Source organism: Watersipora subatra, chromosome 3 (genome assembly GCF_963576615.1).
Source record: "Watersipora subatra chromosome 3, tzWatSuba1.1, whole genome shotgun sequence".
In the NCBI taxonomy this organism is placed as follows: Eukaryota; Metazoa; Bryozoa; class Gymnolaemata; order Cheilostomatida; family Watersiporidae; genus Watersipora; species Watersipora subatra.
Genome location: NC_088710.1, coordinates 2,219,404 through 2,237,625, shown reverse-complemented (window position 1 = coordinate 2,237,625; position 18,222 = coordinate 2,219,404). Strand labels below are relative to the sequence as shown.

General features: G+C 35.7%; 1 protein-coding gene across 1 annotated transcript; it reads right to left on the bottom strand.

Moving 5' to 3' along the window:
- Window positions 1-466: 466 nt before the first annotated feature.
- LOC137389593 (ubiquitin carboxyl-terminal hydrolase 10-A-like) lies at window positions 467-17,706 on the bottom strand. Its single transcript, XM_068075647.1, has 14 exons — window positions 17,560-17,706; window positions 16,647-16,781; window positions 14,403-14,466; window positions 13,947-14,014; window positions 13,459-13,569; window positions 12,941-13,327; window positions 9,999-10,230; window positions 7,770-8,273; window positions 5,728-5,938; window positions 5,107-5,369; window positions 4,335-4,555; window positions 2,914-3,145; window positions 893-946; window positions 467-654 (listed from the first exon to the last, which is right to left on the bottom strand). Exons 1-14 carry the CDS (start codon window positions 17,704-17,706, stop codon window positions 467-469), a joined length of 2,817 nt encoding a protein of 938 aa, XP_067931748.1.
- Window positions 17,707-18,222: the final 516 nt, after the last annotated feature.

Genomic DNA, 18,222 nt, shown 5'->3' with positions numbered 1-18,222 from the left:
CGAGCAGAAAACTCCAGTCATAACCTTCAACCAACAAATTCAACCAACTATTAAAACCTGCAGCAGTTAACATCTACTTTCTTTACACTAGTCAGAGCATCTAGTAGCAAGGGTGAAACAATAAAATAGTATATTTATTGCTAGACTATTCTGGCAATAAATAACCATTATTCAAGGCTTCCATCTTAAGGTAAATGAATGAAAACCCGAAAGCAGTCTTTCCCACAATGTATTAAGTACAGAGAAAGTACAGGCACCTAGTGACCTGAGCAATGAACAATTACATTATCAAATACCATCAAAACCAACTTACAGTTTGTAGAAAATCTCAAACAAAAGTTATTGTGATTGAAAGAAGACTAAATCGCAATCTATAAAAGTTTACTCAATAAAAAGGACATGACACGTAGAAATTTTCTTGTTGCAAGGAGTCATCTACTCTTTCCGTCCACTATCCTACTGAGCACTATCTATGATCAGCGCGCCTGTAGTAGAGCAAGTACGGAACACAGGGGTGTTTTGACTTGAATACGTCACTCTTTTCAATTAAACTAGTTGAGTTGTCATCAAAGCGCACCCAACTCTGTACTCCTGTGTGATAGACATCTGTATGATAGTGACCACCGGTTGTCTTTACTCCTGAGTGATATACCACTGTAAGTGCAAAGAAACTTTATTAACGACAAATAGCTTGATACAAGAATCAACACCACTAAAGTACACTTCAGCTGTACAGCTAACAACATTTACTTGAGGTAAAACTATTTAAATTTAATTTGTGTAACCAGAAATAAAATAGAAAGTAATATTCTCTGTATCTCAACTGAAAATCAGCTATCACTTCCTTTGATCTTACTTCCCATGATTACTATAAGGATAAGGAAAGGCTTACCTGCGAAGAGATTGTATGACCTCTGACCTTTTGGACCACTTTTAGCCAAGAGCTCTGAAATTAAAGGTAGCAAAGACATTTATGGTGATCATCATAGAGAGACGTAAGAATACGGATAACAGATACATCCTGACAACTTCGTGTCATTGTTCTTTATGAAAAATACAGTCAAACATAGATAACTCGAACTTCACGGGACCGAGCGAAAGTGTTCGAATTACCAGAGCGTTCAAGTTATCAGAGCTCTGTCACAAGTCCTTGTATTTACTTATTTATTAGTAGATACATGTACATATACAAACTATAATATAAATCAAAAGCACAAATGGCTTGTTTCAAATTAAATGCTTCTAATGTAAAGTTTAAAACGTTTTTATCAAAAAGTATAGAGATTTTTCTATCACTTGAGATTGGTTTGTTGTTTGAGGTGATGTTATTGCCAGGACGTTTTTTAGATTGACATTGGCAAAACTTGATCGTTGTTGAAATGCTCAAAAGAAAAGACATCTTTTTCTTTTGAGCGTGTTACCCACGATCAATTTTGCCGATTTTTCTTGAAGTTTATGCAAAGATTATCTCACTTTACCTTGCTTCTAAAGGGCGATCACTAAGCAGATGTTTGGTAAAAATCAAATTTCACCAAACCTTTAGAAAAGTCGTTGACAAAAATATTTTGCCGATGGTGGTAATAACGACGCTTATGAATTACGAAAAGTTAAGGTTTACCTCTGTGGCTTGGAATAAAGTGATTTTCTAAAGCGATAACAACCGTTTTGGTAGCCGTTGGGCAAAAAACAGTTCAAGTTAACAGTGTTGAGTTCGAGTTATCTATAGCAATTTATCATGACGTGGGAACGGACCAAAGAAACCGTTCGAGTTAACCATTTGTTCGAACTATCCGTGGGCGAGTTATCCATGTTTGACTGTATAAATTGTTACAATGCGAATTTAGAAAAAGCAACTTTCATACCTGACCAAACACTCGCTACACATACAAAAAACTACAGAAATATTGTAACGGAAGGCGATAGTCGAGCCTGGGCCAAAGGGCCTACCACAACCGACCGGCGATGCTGACGCCAAAAGGCTGGCCCCTTCGAGCTGCTAGGGACTCGAATAGACCCCGCCAAGGACAGACAAAACTGGCCGAAAGTAAACCTGACTGTTGGCTGGTAGGACAGCTGAACTGGCCATCGAGCCGGCAGTGATGAAGATCGGCCCGTGACTGAGTCGGCAAATAAAAAGCAGCCTGTTACTGAGTCGGCCTTCCCGACAGAGGGTAGAGCTTATCGACACACATCGTATAAAATGAGCCAGAACACAGGGAAGACTCATTCCATGCCGTTAATTGTATGCACATTTTCACTGGATTTATATATATTGGAGAAAATATATTCGCCTTCTATACTCAAAACGGTGGGGTTCCTTGTGGGATAGTGAAGGGACACAACGGGTTCCTTTATGATGTTTTGTGCTTAAAACAAGCCGACAAGAATGAAACATGGCAATCGATGTTCTGTTGATATCAAGTGGACCATGAGCTTGCAGCAATGACATTAAACTATCTGTTAATTTACGAGTATTTCACAGCTCGCATATTGTAAAATCTCTATAATCTGAACGTAGTCAAAATAAATGTATTAACAATATGTTGTAGGATGAATTTACATCAATTATATCAAGTGGTTTTTAAGTGCTTATTCAAATTTGGTACTTGTGTACATTAACAACTAACAATAACCAAAATAAAAAAAGGAAAAATGAGAAAAATTAAAAATCAAGATCTCGCAAGCTGGGTTAAAGCACGGCGCCAAGAACAAATTCTTTTTTAATGAAAACTAGAAATACGAAAACATACAAAATTTCAGAAAAGAACTTTATTGATTAGCGTTAAGTAGAAGTTAACATTGCCCGTTACAGATAATTTAATTGATTTGGTAACAGTTTTTGTTTATGCTTATTCTGGCAAAAAAAGTTCTTATTTCCGCAGCAAAAACCAATAGCAAACAAAAAAAACAAACCTTTGTCGAACTCGAGGGTATCATTGAAGTCCATTTCATGGAAAACTTTCTGGGACCCGCCATGCTTGTCATAAACAAAACACTTGAGATGTAAAATCAGTATAGGTGGGAGGAGCTCAAATGTAAGTTTCCTGTGCGCATTGAGCTTTTGTTTAGTTTGTGGGCATGTATAATCATCTATTGATTCTTCGCTGACAAAGGCATGGAGTGCCTCCTCCACGGTCTTGTTTGTCTGCATACATAAAATACACAGAACTAAATACATTGCTTGGTTTATAAAACATCTCCAAGTATCTTAAAGGTTGACTCGCAACAAAATTCACATTACAGTTATTTGGTATCAAAAGATTCACCATGTCTTACTCTGTTGTGTTGTAGGTGCCAAACACGTGGAAATGTGATTACAAGCTCATAAACGCTCAAAAACGAAAAGCCGCCATAGATTGGAATCTCTTTATTTATTTGACGTATTCATTACAGTTTGGTTATCGTCTTGTCACGTGATGTTCTCACTGGAATTGAAAGGCCAATAAAAAGCTCAATATAAAACTTATTGTAGCACTAGTTTATGACAAACACTTCGGGTTTTACCGAAGACCCCGTATCAAATATAGATGCTCGCTACTTTACAGTTTTCTTTCGGCTTGGACTAATTGTCAAGTCCTAATCTGATCATGTGACCCAGTACTTCGAAAATAATTTTTGCAGCACTTTTTGATTATCACAGGTAACCAACAGGCTTGTCATGATTATTAGACAATGGTATGTACTCATTCGAGCTAAGGTTGAAAAGTTTAACGATTTTTTATGGTAAGTTATAAGATATCAGTGCTAAAAGTGACAGCATTACAATGACGATAAAACAGACGCGTAAGAACAATAGACATGGTTTTATGGAATGCGTGAAGTATATTTGTAAAAATATTTTGACGAATGAGATTGCATGAAAGTGTAAACAGAAACTATCCTGTAATAAGTACGTCCCATTTGAGCCGTTTTGGAAAGCGAATCCAAACTACGGCAGTCTCGTGTGGCTACGATTAACTGTTCGTTTTCTAGCTTTTAAAAGCTTGTAATCACATTCCCACATATTTTGCACCTACAACACAACAGAGTAAGACGTATGAATCTTTTCATATCAAAGAACTGTAATGTGAATTTTATTGCAAGTCAACCTTTAACAGGTTCAGCTCACAGAGTCAACTTTTGCAATTCCGTGCAGGAGAGGCGGTTGTTATCCTGATCCACAATTTGCTTGTTAAAATAACACTTCCAACCACCAAAAGGTGAGCAATAGCCATCTACAGTTGCAATGCGTTCTATTACAGTAACTGTAAATTGAATGTTAAGCTGGTTGGTAGATTATTATCTATCTAGCTGTGAACAGACTGTAGTGTCTAAAAAGACTCGTATCATATTACCTGCACATTTAGAGGTACGGTGAAAAACTGCTCGATGGTAACAGACTCATTGCTACCGGTGTGCAAGATTGATCTGAGCTGACCCCCAAATATATTTAAAATGGGTGTGCGTATCTTGTCCACATTGCTGTGGGTAACAGCGGAGTTATTCCGTTGCTCGACCTGTCTCCATTCTTCCTCACCATCTTCCTCCGCTGATGAAGGATCTTGGCCATTGACAACTGCAATTCAATTATTCATGTTAACAATGCCTAGCGAGCGGCTAATTCAATAACAACAGCAACACCACACTAAACCCGGCCTATAAATCAAATTTTTGACACCAAATTTCATGCTTAAACATCCATCTTTGATTTATACGGCTATCACCATTTTCGTGACACCAATTCTAGCAAATATCAATTTTAAAAAAACATAGCAAATCAAAGTTACATAACATTTAGGAATTTATTAATAATATAGTAAAATACTAGTAATCCTACTTCACATGAGATGGATCAAACATTAAGTGCCATTGAAATTGTCACCGCTGAGATTCCTTTCTAAGTTAATATGTTTTCGAATTTACGCATCACCTGCCTCCGATGCCGACTGAACTATTAGCTAACAAACGATTTGAGCTAGAGAAGGGGATTGACTTATATGGCAGGTACATGTCAAATCAAAACTAAAACCTTTGAAGGAAACTTTAGACCTCGATTTATACGCTGGATCGACTTGTACACCCGAATACACAGATTTCCAAGTATTCACTCATGAGACACTAACTGACCAGAAGAGTTGTGTTCTTTTCTGTACTTGTTGATAGCTGTGGCCATTTCCTCCTTCATCTTGTTCAGGAGACATGTCAGGAACTCCTCGGCATCTTCCTGTTTGCCCTTGGTGAACATTGCTTCTGAGTTTGTCATCACTTTCAGAACGTTGTAGACTGAGCTCGGCTCGAATGGCTCCCCAAACCTAAGTTCCCGCCTTGTCCTTGCCTTCTCCACCTGTTTCTCAGGCTGCATCACCTCAAATGCATTCACGAACTCAACCCTGCAAGGTTGGGGACACATATTTGCATCACACATTTAGAACTGAAGTTTATGTCAAGAAGAGACAGAGTTTAAAGTTGTCGTTCCTTGTTAGCTTCAACTAGCTTCATAGTCAGAGAGTTCAGTTGAAATTTGGACTAAACGAATAGAATTAATCCCAAAGAATTAAAACCACAACTACATAAATCAAATCAAGCTGTCATTTGCTATAGTGACTCAATATCATATTTCATTTTTAATTAAACAGCAAACTAGCGATTTGGACAAGCAAGAAATTTTATGCTAAGAATACAAGCTAGAAAGACAACAGGGAAACAGTACAAGTGGAACAAAAGGCACTAAGCGCTAGATGTACTCACATGGCATCGAGGACTGGCATGGAAGATTGTCTAGCAGAAATATTAGAGAGGGGTGGATATGCAGGAATGGCCTTGAGAGTGTGGTAGAACGGCGGGCAAGCGAGCAGTGCCTGTAGAGTGGAGTTCACGTAACACCAATTGGTCTTGTTGATGAGTCGTCTGGCGTGCAGAGGAACAGCCACAGGGTTGATAGTCAACTTCTCCAATAAAGCTGTCAACAAGAGAACAAAGAGTGTAACTGGAAGATCATGCAGTTGTATGGGAATCAAATAGTTACATGGATTAGTGGCATCCATTCTTCGTTTTGTCGTGACATCATTCCGTGAGTGTGTGACCATGAATTATTGTGGTCCGCCATCTTTGTAGACAGTTTTTACCATTGAAAACAAAAATCTTCTGCAATTAATTTCGTGAACGACCCTGTTGTTTGCAACTTTGTTTAGCCATGATAAACACTTACTTCTAAAGAATCTCTATATAAAATCAACATAACAACAAAAGTACTATTCAATAATGCTAAGTAAACGAGAAAGACGCTTGTTTGTTTACAAATACGGCAGCGTTTCCGCGAACAAGTGCATGCGTCCTCGAAATGATGACGTCAAAAGAAAATGAAAGATAGTAAGAAAATATGTGTTTATGAAAATCTAATTACCAGTTTTGAAGTTTGTTTTGCATTTAAAATGTTAAGTTTCAACAAGGCGTCTTTGTTAACAAATAACAGTGCTCAAAATATACCAACTTTCTACTGGTTCGTGATCTAAAATAAAAAACAAAAGGGTGGATATCGGCAGATGACCAGGTCAGCTCTCCTGCCTGCAAGCTAGGGCAGTAAGTTTTTAAAATTTATATGCTGTGAAATGTCCAAAAACAGCAATTTATCCAGTTATTGGGAAAATGTTCTAAGTGTTCTCGAGTCTGCGATAATGGGAACCACAAAATCGGGAAAAACTAGGAATCACAGCAAGACCTTAGATATATCCTCCATACGACGCATAAATAAATACATATTATGTTAGTCCATTCCAAAATCAGTTTCATACACAAACACTGTTGTACATGTGAGCCTATGAGGAAGCACTATGCATTTGGACTAAAGTAGAGATTGTGTTAGGGGCAGGTTCAGCCTACTCTACATTAAACTTAGTTAAGAGTTTTCTGTCATGAGCAAGTCCCTCTGGTCATGATCTAATTTCTTAGATTCAACATTTCCTAAGTTTTCTTAAAATACTGAGGTGGTTTCACATTGCCTCCCTCAGGTTGTCTGCATGGGTTGTCTCCTCTTAGCGCAAAAGCAATAATATCACTGACCTAACCTGCCATTTGGCATGAATATAAATTTATAAAAGCAACATACTGTATATAGACCTGTATAAGTCAAGTTTCTGGGAGACGATTTTAAGGTAAGATGTTTGGGGTCGACTTACACATGAGTAATGTTAATGGACACGTTGCTGATGAATCAAATAGAATGTGAATATGAAAAGACAACTCCATTATCATACATGCAATACAAACACTGCATTGCGGTAGAAAGCCTTAACAAAAACTCATAATATAGGTGATTTACCATATGAACGTTTAACTTACTTCCAAGAATTATATCAAATATCAGTGAAAATACGGTAAATATTACCAGTAAACAAGCTTACATGAGGCATGCTCAATCATAACATGGCAGCAATCTGTATTGCATCGTTTTGCGGTACTACCTCCGGCCGGTTTGGAATGTAACATGTAATACAATTCGATATAATTATTCCACACTATTTTGCAACAGTGGAGGCAACTTATACATGAGTAGTACCTATAATATGCAATTTGTGTCTTGAAATACCTATCGACTTATACATGAAAGTGATGAATACACGATTATATGCCGCATACCGCTATGACCACTTCAAAAAATTACTGATCCTACGCAATGTCAATTTTTATACACTTTTAAGTTTTATAGATATTATAAAATAATCTAGCATGTTAAGTTTGAAGGTCAGGTAAGTGTGACATAGATAACAGCATTTGATTGAGTATTAGCTTACCTCCAATTTCATCAGATGCGCCGTTGGTGAGAGAAATCGGGGGTACAACCTTTTTAGGTGTGGGCAGAGTGTCAGCGGGTTTGACAGGGGAAGAGCTGCTGTTGGTGAACAATTTGGCCCAGGACATAGGTTGAGGTGGAGATGGTGAAACATGGTCAGCTGATGACACCGATGACAGGGTAACAGTTGGCGAGGAAAGTTCTGATGTAATTGATGAAACACAGCCAGCAGGTGTCTCCACTAGTGTCGTTGGCGGACCAGACACCACAGATTCTTTTTTACAGCCAAGGTGTGTTGAACTGACAGAGTTATATGAGATGTGATCAGTCAGGGATGAGCTCTTTGAGTCATATCTGTTTGGTAGCAGCTTTTTAGCAATGGTGGTAGTAACCATAGGTTCAGGAGCTGTCGTATTGACAGTACTGATATCCTCTATCACTTCAGTAGATGGTGTAGTTACTGGTGACTTTGTAGCATTTCCAGCATTCTTCATCAATTGCGTAGCTTGAAAAGATACATTTAATACAAACGTTGAGAACATGTTAAAAACTGTCTTTAGGTAACAAGAGAATAATGATGTTGATATGCATATATTAAAAGTTTAAATAGTTTTTCAACCAAATTTAAAATATAGTTAAACATATATTTCTAGCAGACAGACACTGATCATCATGTAATTGTCTGTACATTATAATAAATGTTACATAACCTGGGGATGACATATTAATAAGGTAATAAATAAATATAGTATAGCTATAATATACACAGCCATAATTGTCTAATTATAATCATCACAATAACATTTACTGTAAAACCTTTATTTGAATGCCATCTCTATATGAGAACCACTTCTACAAACCCATTATGGCAAGTGATCAGTAAAAAAGTGTCCACAAAACCGTATTAATAATGGCTCGATTGCATCAATAATTATTAATTTGTTTGTTGTTTTGGTTCATATTGAGGTCCGCTCTCCAACTCTTTAAATCTTTTTTGTTGAAAACTTGTATTGCAACACCTTAGAAATAATTAGTAACTCTATCACGCTAATGGTTGTTTCATTTTAATGCGGTCTTCATATAACGAGGTATGTGGGAAAAAGTCTTCGCATTTACAATGGAATCTGTGCTACTAGATATTTTGAGGCTAACATTTTGAGGCTATTTTAATTACACGCGATTTCTCTTTAAATCGGCTAGAAGTATTTATTCAGAATGACATCACGTAAAAGATTTGCTCTGCTAAAAATGGTTTGGACGCAAATATCGACTAGCTCAGTTGTGCAGAGGATGAGTTGAGGTCAGAAAACACTGCGGAAGGTATTGAACAGCCAGAAGATTATGAAATGGTTTCAAACAAAAGCAACAACCTAAACGCAACTGACAGCGCAAGCGATGCTGATATTTCAGCCTTAAAAATGTTAATAATTGTTTTAAAATGTTATTTTTTGTTGCTGCATGTATTAAAATTATGGTTTGTTCGTTTCACTTGTTCTTTAATATAACCTTTTTAGCATTTGATAGATTATTATTATAAAACTTACAAATTTTCAGGTTTATATCTACTTATTTGATAGCATGATTGGGATAATCTGAACTCAGCTCACAATCGCTCAATACTCGAACTCAGCTTACAATGGATAACACCTGTTCCATTGCACATAAAAAGCTAGTTTTGGTCACAAACTGTAACAAACATATTGATGAGTGCAATGAGCTTTTGTGCAGCTTTGTTAAATATACTTATAAAATGAAAATATTCCTTCAAATTTAAAATGAAATAAAAAACCTTGAAACTCCAACCAATCACAACGTAGCCTTCAAGATCATCGTAGGTTATTTGCAAGCAATAGATATCAACTGGTAAAAACTATTACATCTAACGGCTTTCTCGTGCATATTTATTTATAGAGTTGGAGTATGACAAGTTGGAAGTAGGTTAACAAATTTCTTACATCCAAAAGGGAAAATGTTACACCGCCCGAAGGAGAGTGCACAATATAGGCGATATTTGATTCACCAGTAAAAGAGTTTAATTTGTTTTTTCAACATTCTGACGATGCGTTTGAAAAATACAAAGCCACCCTTTATTTGAACACCTCCTCTAAGAAAACGACATTCAAATACAGGTTTACAAATCTCTAGTTAGTACAACAAGGAGTAATTTTGTTAATATAAATAAATATATGAGCAATTATGCTCTCAGTATGATGTACAATAGTCCCAATACCTGGAGTAACAATGGCCCTTCTTGTCATTATCTTCACACTATCGTTCTTCTCGGATACACTGTCGACGTCACAAAACTGAAGTCTGAATTCTCCTGTGCCATCAGACACAGAGTTAACTTCTTTGTCAACGACACTGTTTTGAGCTAACAAATTGGTAGAGTTGACTTTGATCTCCGTTGAGTGCGAACCGCCATTAGCCAAGCCTGACGTCGACACAGGAACATCTCGCTTCTACAATATTAGAGGAAGCATATTTTTCAGCGGCTAACAGAAATGAAATTGAAATGAATGATAACGCTAATGAGATAGTGTAATATAGCGATGTGGTAAAATATCTAGACACACAGCTAGTTAATTTGTTCAAATACTTGCATCATACATTAAAGTCATTCTATATTGGAGAAAATATGACCCTTAAAATAATCTGTAATTTATTTCACAGTCAGCAAACCTATGACAACATGATGACAAACACTGGAAGTCATGAGAAGGTTTGAAATAAGTGCATAACATAACACACTAATATAACACCATGATATAACACCATAATATAACACCATAATATAACATCATAATATAACACCATAATATAACATCATAATATAACATCATTATATAACCCCATAATATAACATCATAATATAACACCATGATATAATACTATAATATAACACCATAATATAACACCTAATATAACATCATAATATAACACCATAATATAACACTATAATATAACACCATAATATAGCATCATAATATAACACCATAATATAACACCATAATAAACATCATAATATAGCACCATAATAAACATCATAATCTAACACCATAATATAACATCATAATATAACACCATAATCTAACACCATAATATAACATCATAATATAACATCATAATATAACACCATGATATAACACCATAATATAACATCATAAAATAACACCCTAATATAACACCATGATATAACACCATGATATAACATCATAATATAACACCATAATATGACACCATAATATAACACCATAATAAACATCATAATATAACACTATAATATAACATCATAATATAACACCACAATATAACATCATAATATAACATCATAATATAACACCATTATATAACACCATAATATAACACAATAGTATAACACCATAATATAACACCATAATATAACATCATAATATAACACCATAATATAACGTCATAGTATAACATCATAATATAACCCCATAATATAACACCATAATATAACACCATAATCTAACGCCATAATATAACGCCATAATATAACGCCATAATATAACGCCATAATATAACGCCATGATATAACGCCATAATATAACGCCATATTATAACGCCATAATATAACACCATAATATAACGCCATAATATAACACCATAATATAACGCCATAATATAACACCATAATATAACGCCATAATATAACACCATAATATAACACCATAATATAACGCCATAATATAACGCCATAATATAACGCCATGATATAACACCATGATATCACGCCATTATATAACACCATGATATAACACCATAATATAACATCATAAAATAACACCATAATATAACACCATGATATAACACCATGATATAACATCATAAAATAACACCATAATATAACACAATGATATAACACCATGATATAACATCATAATATAACACCATAATATAACACCATAATATAACACCATAATAAACATCATAATAAACATCATAATATAACATCATAATATAACATCATAATATAACACCATAATATAACACCATAATATAACATCATAATACAACATCATAATATAACACCATAATATAACACCATAATATAACACCATAATATAACACCATGATATAACACCATAATATAACATCATAAAATAACACCATAATATAACACCATGATATAACACCATGATATAACATCATAATATAACACCATAATATGACACCATAATATAACACCATAATAAACATCATAATATAACACTATAATATAACATCATAATATAACACCATAATATAACATCATAAAATAACATCATAATATAACACCATTATATAACACCATAATATAACACAATAGTATAACACCATAATATAACACCATAATATAACATCATAATATAACACCATAATATAACATCATAATATAACATCATAATATAACCCCATAATATAACACCATAATATAACACCATAATCTAACGCCATAATATAACGCCATAATATAACGCCATAATATAACGCCATAATATAACGCCATGATATAACGCCATAATATAACGCCATATTATAACGCCATAATATAACGCCATAATATAACGCCATAATATAACGCCATAATATAACGCCATAATATAACGCCATAATATAACGCCATGATATAACACCATGATATCGCGCCATTATATAACACCATGACATAACAACATGATATAACACCATATTATAACGCCATAATATAACACCATAATATAACATCATGATATAACACCATAATATAACACCATATTATAACACCATTATATAACACCATAGTATAACACCATAATATAACACCACCTAACTCTGTGTCAAAACTAAATAAGTTAATAACACAAAAAAGCAGTTTTTATTGTTCCTTTACTTTCAAGACACCAAATGAAAGTGAAGTGCAGGTTGGGATAACTCCAACTTGGACTGGATGAAGTTAACACTAAAGTTTTATTTTTATACTTATTTGTATTCTTTTTTAATTTTCACATTTACTATTCAATAAGTAGATAGAGAGACAAGACTGGCCATACAAACATGATAAAAACTAGAGGTCTACTAATATATAAAACTGACCAGAATCAAACATCACTTTGCATTGGTTTACTATAGGCAATCACGCAACTAATGAAAACAGTGCAACCAGAATGTGGAACGACAACAACTCACCAGTAGCGTCATTGTTGGTGCAGATGGTTCATGATGTGTGGTGGTAGGCTGAGAGAAAATAACTGAAGGAGTTGGGGGTAAACACTCGGCAACATGTGAATCCAGCTGTGGTGGAGGCAAAGGGTAATGTATAGAGCCAGGGTAGACGGTGGGCGGCACATTGCAACTCTGGTTGTACATCCAACAAGGGGGGCCTCCGGGGTGGGGTCTTTGAGCAATAGGTGAAGCCATGAAGATATGCTGGTTCATAGACATGGCTGGAGGTTGATGATGCTGATATCTCTGTAGCTGACTGGTGTGTGGGTGGTACATGGGATGACCAGTAGGCATGTTAGGAGTGAATGGTCTCACTAAATTAACTGGCACCAATGATGGCATAAAGCCAGTCTACAACATTAAGAGAAGCATTTTCAGAACATCATAAAGTGTAGTAAAAATTAATCACATATACTCATGTCACAACGCAACGAATGCTGACTAAATGAGACGATCAGAAATATACGAAGCAGAAGACTTACTGAAGGTGGTCTATAATAATTTTCCACATTTTCCATTTTTGCAGGGCCCGGTACCGCAGGCTGAGAAGTATACTTTTGTCGTGGGACAAACACCTTAGCATTTGGGTTAAGCTAAAAAAATTCATACTAGTTTATCACACGAACAAGTCAGTAGTCAAACCTAAACATCTACCATTCTCTAAGCATTCATAGATTAACATCCTCACTAAAGCTAGATGAGCTAAAAGACCAACAGGGTTGCTACATGGAAACAGAATTGACACCAGCTAGCAGGTGTTTGGTTAAGAGACAGATTAGAACCTTATATATGACACGAGTCATTTGATTGGAAAGATAGTGATACAGAGCTGCTACTCTAAACCTGAGCTTTCAAGGTATGACTTTGATAGTTGTCATATGAATATGGTAGCCTCATTGTTTTTACAATTAGTTACATACATTTTCTACAGAGTTTGTATACCAGAAACTTTGAGGACAATAAAACATACCTCAGGTCGTTCATTTAGGCGAAGGCTCTCTGGTAACTTAGAAAAACTCAATTCCCTGTCCTCAGTTGCTACAGAAACATAATATGGCAAATTTGACTAGCAATGAAAGGATACAGAAATACAAAACTAAGCTAAGTAAATCATACGGGTTTGTGAAGCGCCCCACAAACTTGCTACAACTCATGGGCTATTGTAGAATTCTGTCTGAAAAATTCTGATTAAAAAAACACCGCAACTTATTAGCCAAGCAAATGGACAATTATCTGGAGTTATCAACATAATATAATACTAGTATTTAGGGCAGGTAAAGGAGATATTTTAGAGTAACCTAGGTCAGATTGTGTCTACAAATTTCTCTCCTACTTACTGACAGAAACATGCTTATACTGTAAAAGCGCTTGGAGAACACCATGAAAAAGGTGAGCGAGAGAAGTTAAAAAGGTATTAGAGGCTTACCAACAGAAGTATCCTCCACCTGAGGTTGGTCACAAGTGAAAGTCTTAGAGTTCCATGATAAAAACTGCAACGATAGTTGACATAGTTGAACTTTTAATCACTCTTCAAATGATTTTACAACAACTTTAAACAACCGCTATACAGTAGACGCTCCTATACAGTAGACACTCCTATACAGTAGACACTCCTATACAGTAGACACTCCTATACAGTAGACACTCCTATACAGTAGACACTCCTATACAGTAGACACTCCTATACAGTAGACACTCCTATACAGTAGACAATCCTATACAGTAGACACTCCTATACAGTAGACACTCCTATACAGTAGACACTCCTATACAGTAGACACTCCTATACAGTAGACACTCCTATACAGTAGACACTCCTATACAGTAGACACTCCTATACAGTAGACACTCCTATACAGTAGACACTCCTATACAGTAGACACTCCTATACAGTAGACACTCCTATACAGTAGACACTCCTATACAGTAGACACTCCTATACAGTAGACACTCCTATACAGTAGACACTCCTATACAGTAGACACTCCTATACAGTAGACACTCCTATACAGTAGACACTCCTATACAGTAGACACTCCTATACAGTAGACACTCCTATACAGTAGACAATCCTATACAGTAGACACTCCTATACAGTAGACACTCCTATACAGTAGACACTCCTATACAGTAGACACTCCTATACAGTAGACACTCCTATACAGTAGACACTCCTATACAGTAGACACTCCTATACAGTAGACAATCCTATACAGTAGACACTCCTATACAGTAGACACTCCTATACAGTAGACACTCCTATACAGTAGACACTCTTATACAGTAGACAATCCTATGCAGTAGACACTCCTATAACGTATACTTATATAATGCAAAATCCAGATAACGTAAATAGATTTTGTGAAGACATTGCTTCTCACTACCTAACCATATAATGTAGTGTTCAATCGGGCAAGCTCTCTCATTTGGTTTTAATGTTAATTTATTTCGGCACACTTGCAAAAGAAAAACTGCTGTGTGTATAGCGTTATATCTACTGTATATACACAGGTATTGCGCTATACAACTTATATGACATTCTAGTTTATTGTGAAAGCTCGTCAGCTGTGTAGACAAAACAGAGAATAGGTAGCTGCACAACTCTTTATAAATATTTAAAAGGCGATCAGTTGGCGCAGGTGTTACAGCGGTGGCCTAAAAATCTAATTGTCACGAGTGGGAATATCATCAAAATTTATATGTTGTTCCAACCTTGAACCCTAGGTACAGATAGACGACAAACAGGTAGTTCCATTTTTATAATAAAGATATTTTGTTGTTTTGCTTTATTGTAGATTTATTAAATATTTGTTATCAGCTTTACTTTGCAGAATAGACTTGACTGGCTAGGCTTGAATGGAATAGGCTGATTAGAAAAATAAGTAAATATTTGGTAGACCAAATATTTGACATTGGCACATATAAGTTGTCATAACATTTGACAAAATTAAGTAGCGTAAAGTTTTACACCGTCTGATGCCATAAAAAGGCCACAAGTGGGTTTCAAAATCGGTTCAGACACTTTTACCTTCTTCATACTATTGCAATGGACAAGTTAAGCATGTTCCGAATCAGACGAGTTGCCACTTTTATATGACTTTTGATAAGACATCCAAAATCTGACATCAATAAAAGTCAGAAAAAACTAGAACTGACCAATCAAAAAGTAACAGCTCTGCACCCAAAGCTCTGCTTTCATTCATAATGAATGTGCTAAGAGTGTTCATATACACAATGTCTGTAGTTGTCTATCAGAAAATACATCTGTGCAGTCAAATGTTGTATACTAATTAATTTAATCATCCAATAATATTTTATTGGCTAATTTTATTTTCTGATATTGTATAAATTTCAAAACCTCTTAACTAGATGATCCAAGTTAAAAGTTACGGTCATTGGAATCAGTCCATCCAAGAAACCAAAATCCAAGAACCCATCACAGTCCATCAATGATTTAGCATTATGGAGCAACAGTCAATTTCGCTAGGTTAAATATATAGAATTTCTAGAAAGATGACCTCAAGGAGATCGACTATTACCTCAACACGTCGGCTGGGGGCGCTTTTGTCGAGAATGCGTGATAGAAAGTCTTTATTAACTATCACACCAACCTCACTTTCATTAATAAACTGAAGCATGCTCTCGCTGTTGGGTTCCAGCATCCTCTTACTCCTTGTGTGATACACACAAGCTGGTGAAGTATAAGGTCTATAAGGACTGTCAAATGGCTGCTGGTCATAGGTGGATCAGACTTAGTTCCGCCTCCAGCAGCACCTCCATGAGATGACCTCTGAGTGACCGTCGACTGACACAGAAATGGTGACACGCTAACGAGAAGTTTTCTAATCTGAAGTTCTAAGGTGAGAGTTTTGTATAAGAGTAATTACATGTTATTGTTGATTCCTGACACTTAATTAGAGGATTATAGAGAGAATGTTAACTCTTTAATTGTAGTCTCAAGTCCAACTTATTATGATACAAGAAACAAAAGGAGCTAGGGCTAGATTACAGAATACAATAGACTGGATACAATATAGCTGGAGTTGAGATGAAGATACTCAATAATGAGAGTGAATATCCCCTCAAATATTCAGCCACAGTTATTACTACTCACATGCATGTGGAAGGTTATCTTTTGTAGTTGTCTGCCTATTTAAAGGTCCGTCTATTCAAAGGTCTGCCTATTATAAGGTCTGCCTATTCAAAGGTCCGTCTATTCAAAGGTCTACCTATTCAAAGGTCTGCCTATTCAAAGGTCTGCCAACAACTTTAGCACTTCGTCTCTTCTCACAGTTTTGAGCCACTGTTGTTTGCGATAAAACAGTTAAGCACCTGCATCAGCTTGTCAACCTTGTTTTGGAACTTAGGAATATCTGAAAGTGTTTATATAACTCAATATATTGCACAATATATTGAACAATAGAAATCTACAATGTGTTTTACAGCTAGATGCGTGTAAAATCTAGCAAATATTCTAGATTCATGTGTCTAGATTCATGCATCCGTTCATACCCGTCTATATTTGCAGTTGACCATCGCGCACTTCTGCTGCTGAGCCCCCGCCTCGGCTGACCAGTCTTTACCCGCCGAGCAGTTGACAATTGCGCTCTTGCACTCGTCTCGCAACCAATCGCCTCGCACTCTAACTCATTCATCTGGAAAGCCGCGCTTGGAGACTCTCGCTGTACTTGGGGCAAAAAAGGTCTCCCGCGCATCTCCGAGTGCGCCATGGCCCCAAGCCGAGCTGTGCTACCCGGCGTTGCCCGGGTAGTAAAAAGTCTTTGGACAGAAAACTGATTTGTATTTAACATAATATAACAACATTTCTCATTTTAACTTTCAAACTACATATCATGAAAGAAGTGTTTTGTGTAGTTGAAATAAATTAAGAGAGAAAATAAAACAACTGTAAGGTTTTCAAACTTTTTCAAACAACTACAACTTTTAAACTTCATACCATGAGGAAAAGGTTTTGTGCAGGACAACTGATTTAAAAACAAATAAAGCAACTGTAAAGGTTTTCAAACCAATGTAATTTTAAAATTTCATAACTTTCAGCAATCTATATCTTTTGATATCGTATAGTGGAACCTTAGTTCTCGAACATAATCAGTTCCAGAAGGTAATTCGAAAACCGAGATGTTCAAGATCCGATACAATTTTTCCGATTAAAATAAAATAATGTAAATTTTAATCCGCTCCAAGGCAAGAAAACGACTTCGGTAAAGTATTTTTTCAACATTTTA